The sequence below is a fragment of the Aplysia californica genome, unplaced genomic scaffold (assembly GCF_000002075.1).
Source record: "Aplysia californica isolate F4 #8 unplaced genomic scaffold, AplCal3.0 scaffold00075, whole genome shotgun sequence".
NCBI classification, from domain to species: Eukaryota; Metazoa; Mollusca; class Gastropoda; order Aplysiida; family Aplysiidae; genus Aplysia; species Aplysia californica.
This window is the reverse complement of record NW_004797345.1, coordinates 1,054,341-1,061,848: the sequence shown is the minus strand read 5'-3', so window position 1 is coordinate 1,061,848 and position 7,508 is coordinate 1,054,341. Positions and strand designations below refer to the sequence as shown.

At 41.2% G+C, this 7,508-nt stretch overlaps 2 protein-coding genes across 2 annotated transcripts in view; both read right to left on the bottom strand.

The window, feature by feature from the left end:
• The window catches only part of LOC101848276 (fatty acid synthase), a 9,913-nt gene extending 3,006 nt beyond the window's left edge, over positions 1–6,907 (bottom strand). The window contains exons 1-7 of the mRNA XM_005094101.3: positions 6,700–6,907; positions 5,644–5,789; positions 4,238–4,321; positions 2,983–3,164; positions 1,867–2,041; positions 860–1,109; positions 148–399 (exon numbers count right to left, since the gene is read on the bottom strand). Coding sequence (XP_005094158.1) covers positions 148–399; positions 860–1,109; positions 1,867–2,041; positions 2,983–3,164; positions 4,238–4,321; positions 5,644–5,757 — 1,057 coding nt within the window. The 5' untranslated portion in view covers positions 5,758–5,789; positions 6,700–6,907. The remainder of the gene's footprint in view (positions 1–147; positions 400–859; positions 1,110–1,866; positions 2,042–2,982; positions 3,165–4,237; positions 4,322–5,643; positions 5,790–6,699) is intronic.
• The window catches only part of LOC101852609 (fatty acid synthase), a 13,647-nt gene continuing 12,910 nt past the window's right edge, over positions 6,772–7,508 (bottom strand). The window contains exon 10 of the mRNA XM_013080118.2: positions 6,772–6,825. Coding sequence (XP_012935572.2) covers positions 6,772–6,825 — 54 coding nt within the window. The remainder of the gene's footprint in view (positions 6,826–7,508) is intronic.

Sequence of the window (7,508 nt, the reverse complement as noted above, 5' to 3'; positions counted from 1 at the left end):
GTGTGTGTGTGTGTGTGTGTGTGTGTGTGTGTGTGTGTGTGTGTGTGTGTGCGAGACAATATTATGTTTTCGTTGCCTTTCTATTCCACCCTTTTCTCCTGCAACTCAGACGAACAGACTTAAACCACCATAACCACAAACACCTACCAAACTCCTTGGCCACAATAAGCTGCAGTTTGGTGCCACGCGACTGAGAGCCAGAGCCCCCAATATCGGAACTGGGCAAAACGTAGGAGCTCGTGGCCACGTAGGGGCTGCTCATGAGTACGTCCAGCGCCTGTTGGCGAGACTTCAGAGACTGTGGCTCCGTACCACAAGCGGAGGCTCCGTCTGTGTCCTCTTCCCATGAGGAGGTTGGCAAGCAAATGTCACCAACAGCTCCCCATTGGATGGTTCGGGCTGGAACGTAGAGAAGAAGTTGTGTAAAAATTATCTGCATTCTGGAATTCTAGGCCGGCATTCTTTACCTGGGCTAATGTTAATTGGAGTAAAAAAAGAAAGAAGCAAGAAGGACGAATATAAAGATGGTACAATACAGCAAGGTTCCACAGTGTGCATCTAAATGTACATGTCGCACTGTTGCTGGAGGCATCGAAGAAGCAGGAATACTTTGCTTTTAGATATCTTCATGTTTTGCAAGAAGGCGCGAATGAACATGCGAGATGAAGAATGGAAAGGAAGATTACAGCTTTTTAAGCGGGCACAATAGTAATGTTTTGATGTTCTTTCAAGAAGCTTATGGATATGAAAGGCAGTGTAAATGGTTAATCAATCTACAGTTTTTAAATAACTTGTAAGACTGTTTCAGAATTTCTTTATCGAGGGCTAATCAGTACAACACGGTGGTCATTTCTTTTACCTGGCAGTCCGTCGATTGCACGCTTCTTGCACACTCTATCAATGTACGCATTGGCGAAGGCGAAGTTCGTTTGACCCGCCTGTCCTCGTGAGCCTACGACAGAGGTGAAGGCCACGAAAAGGTGAACTGTTGACCTCAGAGTCTGGTCTCTGGTTACCGAATCCAGGTAGGTGATTGGCTGAACGGTGCGGCGGAAGATCTCTTTGAAGGCGTCCTCTGACTGATCCACCAGGTCACCCGCTCTGTACATCTGGAGAAAGTAAGGTTTAGGTTTCAGCTTAACTCAATAACGACACAAATTCTTGTCATTCTAGTGCTTGAGAAGCTTAACTTCGTTATCCCATCAGCATTTCAATTTCTGCTTTATTTTTCTGAAACTTAAAAAAGGCAGACAACAAGATGTATAGCATGAAACGTTCAATTTTGTTTCTGTTTTTTTATATGCAAGTGGTAACATATTTTACGGGGTAAAAGTGTGAATTTATAAGTCCCAATTCTCTTAAAACTAAGCATCATGATGTTAGAACCCTGGTATGTTAAGGAAAAGAATACCTTTTTTCGAGTCGTAAAACATTTACAATATATATTTCCATCTTCCAGCAGCAAAGTCAATTTAAGTAACCACTCAGAACTCGCTTGATGTACCGCGCACATTCCGGGTTTTCACTCTCCGTATGGCCATTTTTGGGTCACCATAACGTTATTCGCGAAAGACGCCTTTACCTTTTATTCATGACAGGAACAAAAAAGGGGAGGGGTCTCGAAATTTACACGCACTGTTCTTGCAGGGTTTTTTCTCTTACATATTTTGTTTTATTAAGAAATTAATGGCGCACTTATTAGGTCACTATATACGAGTATAAGTACCGAAGATTAGAGGTGTTACTAGAGAATAACAAACACACTCACAAAGAAATAATGAGGAGAGATAAAGACGATAGGTGCTTGCAAGGAAAGAAGAAGCAATTAATCCCATCAGAGCACCCGCCAAACACCCACTCTCTTACCCTGTTGACAAGGAAGACCCCGCCCACTGGCGCCAGAGTCTGTGCCAAGGCCATGATCCCTCGCGCCCCATCAATGTTGTCACAAGGGTCAAGGGCAGAGGTCACCTTCACGCCCTCGCTCTGCCATAGCTTGATGCGTCTCTGGAGGTAACCTGACTGAAGGACTTCTTTGTTGCTGAAAGAATGATAATAATGATAATAATAAAATAATATTGATAATAATTATACTACTACTACTACTACTACTACTACTACTACTACTACTACTACTACTACTACTTCTGGAGAAGGAGCGTTTTTTAATCTTTCTAGACCCGCCATCTGGAATACCATCCCAGATAAAAGCAGGCAAGCGGCAACTTCGATCCAATTCAACACGACTTTCAACAGCTAATTTGTCATCTGCACCATCTGTGCTAAGATTTCATTACTGCCATCTGCATATAAATGAATGTTATAACGTTTTTATAGCTGCATCATCTGGAGCGACTACCGATCTATTTCGAAATGTGATTTCGTTCATTTTGTAACCATAGAACATTAATTTTAATTTCGCTTTTAAACAACGAATAGCTATTCTTTTTCACATTTTGAGTTGCCAACCATAACCATGCTTTTTATGTTCAACAATGTATTTATATTTGGCTGTAAAGCGCATACGGTATTCTCTAGAGCGTGAGTATGCGATATAATTATAGATGCAGTTATCATTATTAAGCGCATAGAGCTTGCTGTCGAGTGGGAATTTGTGTTATACAAATACTATCTGTTTAATTATTGTTATTACTGATTTCCATTTTGATGTCCATAGGCATATGTAGAAGCGTTTCCAATTAAGCTACTCTTGTCTAGCAGCCTAATGCGGGGACACCTTAAGAAATAGCCTGTCGAAGTCCAAACTCTTGCTTCCCCCTCCCTCCCTTCCCCTCTCTTTCTCTCTTTCTCTCCCCCCTCTCTCTCTCGATCTATTTTTCTCTCTCTCTCTAACGCACTGATGCACTCAAGCACATACATACTCACACACTAACACACACATATGACATGAACATACAGTCTAGTAAAGTTCTATATTGCTATGAACAATTTCAAATAAACAAAATCGCTGAAGCTATTCACCTGCCAGTGAGGACGAGCTTTGTACATCCCCTGGTCACAAGCCACTGGGCGAGGTCAAGGCCGAAGCCACCGATACCTCCAACAATGACGTAACTCTTGTCAGGGTCACATGTCACCTGGGGTGCTGCGTTCAAGGACACGGCCTTGGGAACACTTGTGCTGTTCTTTTCTTCCTCCCGGAACTGCAGACGTCAATAAACAGAGATGATTACAGTGGGAAGTGTCTATGAGAAAAAGAAGCCGTTCTAAACAAGTGATAGTCTTACACAGTGTCATTATAATGTAAAGAAAGTGCAAAAGGGGGGGAATGGAAAGTGGCCGTTTGATGAGGAGTTTGTCTTACACCATGGTCCATTAGGGCAGGTTCGACAGTACTATTTTGTCTTATTTGTGTTATTCATTAACACCACCATCCCTCTCATCTCTGCCCAAAGAGTCTAAATTTACCGCAAGGTGACCCCCCCCCCTTGTAAAAAACAAACCTAAAAAACCCACCCAAAAACCCCCCAAAAATCCGAAACAAACCCCGGCAATCCCCCGCCCCCCCAAAAAACAACAACAACAAAACAACAAACCAAACAAACAAAAACAAACAAACAAAACCCCCCCGCCCAATAGCCATTGTGGAAAAATGTCATCAGGAGCAAGAGTCTGGCAATCACGGTGGTGTATCGTCTCTGTTTTTAATTTTTTCTTCGATTTCTTCTTTATAATCTCCAAGAGAATTGCTTCTTCCTGAAACGATGCAAAACTTTGTCTCGTGGGCAGCTTATTTCTTTAAAAAACATTGGAACCAGCCACGGCGTGGTCCCGAGTACGGGTCTGTCGATTTGTTGTTTCCTGAATACAAGTAACATGTTTTTAAAAAAGTCTTTGTACACACATCTCCTGGGGTGGCGGGGTGGGTGCGCTTTGTTTGCTCGGGTGGTATCATGCAGGACTATGGAGCGGATTGCTCTGGTTCAAATCCACGACTGAATGCCCTTGAACTTGGGCAGTTTTCTCGAGTTGTCAAAGCTATCAACAAATAGATTGTTGTTCTAAGACCTATTTTGATACTCTATTTTAGCGTTCATTCTTTTCGTATATTTCCGGATTTAGAGCAGTTTTGTTAATTATCCGTAAATTGTTGTTCTCGCGTTTGGACTATTTCTACGTTTGTTTTTGTGATATAGCACGGACAACGCTTTTGATGTTGCAACGGCAGTTTAAGGAACTGTTCCCTGGGACAGACTTTTGAGTTTTAGCTACTCACTTTGATGACAATTTTCCCGTTCTGAGATCCTTCTGCCGCCATCTTGAAAGCTTCCGCCACTTCCAAGGGGTCAAAAGTCACCGTCTGTAAATATTAATAGCGATGTGAATGTCGTAGGGTGATCTAGAACAATGAAATGTGAAACATTGCCGCTTGATGCTTACACAAAGGTCACTGATAAAACTGGATAGGTAGATAGATAGATAGATAGATAGATAGATAGATAGATGGTTAGATAAAAAAAATAGAAAGATAGAATAGATAGATAGGTAGACAAAACGTAAGGACGACTGACAGATAGGTTGGTAAGCAAATAGGCGGCTTAGTATGTACGTGCTAAGACAATCGCTACTTTTAAATACAAAGTTCTATAATATGACATTTTTGGCCGTTTTGAGTCACTATAAGACCATTAGGTCAGAAATTGGAGTCGTTATCGGGACAATGCATTGGAAAAGCTTGATATGCTGTGAAACTCAACATTTTTAAAGTAAAAAATTTCAAAACTAGGTACTGAGCAGGTAGAACTTTGTAATTCTAGGGTAGCTAAATATTTATACTATGGGAAGGATCGAAAGATAAAATAGAAAACTTGAGAATGTGGACACATCGGAGTCTGTATTGTGATGGATAGGTTTTTCACAGTTGCACACAGGAGACGGGAGTTTCATTCTTGTGTGAGGAGGTTTTTAAAATTGAACATCTCCGTTTGTCAGTTAAAATTCTGAACTCCATTCTGCAAGGGGTAGCCTTGACAGACAGGGCTCGAAGCATCCGCCTTCCTTAGTCATTTAATAGCTTTGCCACGCAGTAGAATCAGGCTCTCGTCAATTTTTAGGCATGTGAAGTTTTTGATATAATCTTGAAGCGCGTTCATTTGTCTTGCTTTCAATGAAAAAATACCCATCTGCCAAAAATAGAAGTAAAGATATACGCCATTGAAGGGGGTGGGAGTCGTTTAGTGACAGTAGAAAATTTTGCGAGAAAATGTCTGGCTCAAATTAGTCACTTTCAAAGCCTGAGTGTCCTTGGAATTACACATTACATTTATTTTGAGCCTTTGATCAACATTTTTCAGTAAAATCCTCATAGAAAAGTTGTTTTTTAATGGACGTAAAAGGTGTTGACTCCCCACTCCCCCACCCCCCAAAAAAAATCCTCATAGAAAAGTTGTTTTTTAATGGACGTAAAAGGTGTTGACTCCCCACTCCCCCACCCCCCCAAAAAAAAATTAAAAAAAAAAATTACATGGATACAAATTTCCCAACGGACAAAAAAATGCCGGTTTCTTCGATTTCATTATTTTGAATAAATGTAAATGCTTTCAGCACGATCTCAGACAACAAACTGAGTCGAAGGAGGTATAATACGTGTGCAGTCTACGATATACAACACAAAACCCTCACATTGATGGGTGTCACGTAGCCCTCCCTGAGAGCATCTTCCAGCAGTCGCTGCACCGTGACCTTGTCCTTGCTGAACTCTGGGTCCAGCATCATCTGGAGGAAGTCCAGGCCCATGATGCTCTTGCTTGCCAGGTGGCTGACCACACCTGAGAACACAGACCATTGTTATGGTTGTTGTTATAGTTGCTGTTGTTGCTGCTGTTGTTGCTGTTTTTGTAGTTGTCTTTTATTGCTATTTTTGTGGATGTTGTTGTTGTTTTTGTTGTTATTGTTGTTGTTGTTGTTGTTGTTATTATTATTATTGTTGTTGTTTTATAGTAGCTGAAGTTCAGCAGAATACTGAACATGATGAAAGTCTTTACTAGAGAAGAACACTTGTTATAGTCTGCCAGGACACCAGGCAGGGAGGTAATATTCCGGGAAGGCCAAGAAAATAATTCGGACTCCTCGTGGACTCTAACCTTAATTTTCCACTCGACCCCCAAATCACCATTGTTCAAAGTAGTGAAAGCGAACACAAGCAAACACAAATTAAAGAAACCAATAGAGTGCTGTTTCATATACGATTTTTCCTGTTGAATGCTCTGGCAACAGCAGAAGCATGCGGAGCATGTCAATGGCTCAATTTCTCCGATGTTGAATTAAACCTTCCATCTTTCTTGTGGGATAATGTTTAAATGTTATTGCGGTGTTTGACAAAAAACAGACTTTACTTCATAAATTTAAAAAAAAAAAAAATCATAGAAAAAATCAGCCTCGTGCGGGGACAACTACCAATATTCTATTTATTTGTTTAAATTTGGATGCTGTGCAGCTTTGTGCACACTTATTTAAATGTTGTTTTTATAACATGACTTACTCATACTTGTTAGAGTACTTAGTATTACTTCCGTGAAAGGAAAAGCGCACAGACTCAAAAGACAAGTTTTTTTTTGGACACAATCAAAAAGCAGTACCCTTTATCTTAATCGTCAATATAGTGAATTTTTTAGCCAAATAATTATGTTAATTTTTCTGAGATTCCTGTAACAAGTAAAGCTTGTAACCTATACTTACTGGAAGACGGTGTGACATCTGGAGTAAGGCTGGCAGCCAGGTCGAGGAAAGTGCCGCCCCTGCGTAGAATTCTCAGACTGGCCAAACGTCCGTCTCCTGGCAAGGCGCTGAGCACCACATCAACTCCTGGGAACAACAACACACCTCAATATAATGTCATGACAAAACATAAAAGCATAACCACGTGATCAGACGTCAAACAGCCCAAATCTTCAGTCCTCTGATCTGTCTTTCAAAACTAATGCTTGCTAGCATTGGCGATTTAGTTTATATACGTGGGTGGTGGGGATCACCTGAGCTGTGATAGGTATTATTTAATTCAAAACCCCACTTGGAAATAGGTGTAGGAGGGGCGGTACGAAACTTTTACTGTTAGCCTCTTATAGGTGGAATAAGAGGGCGCTAGCTATAATTATAAAAGTTGTTAAGCACGGTTCTAAACCATACGCGCTCTTTTCCAGTGGAAAAACCGTTTTACAATAGATCTAATCAAACGAAAATAGAAGCAACGGTGTAGACATGAATCAGAGTACCCACTCGAGCCAGGTCTCATACAGACAAGAAGGGGAATAATAGAGATAAAAGAAGCCATAGAAATAGGGTGGGGGTAGTAAATAAAGGGGGAGTGGAAAGGATACACATGTGTGTATGTGTGTGTGTGTGTGTGTGTGTGTGTGTGTGTGTGTGTGTGTGTGTGTCACGCGTGTGTGTGTGTGTGTGTGTGTTTGCACGTGTATGTGTGTGTATGTGTGTATGTGTGTTTGTATGTGTGTTTGTGCGTGTGCGTATGTGCGTGTGTGGGCGTGTCA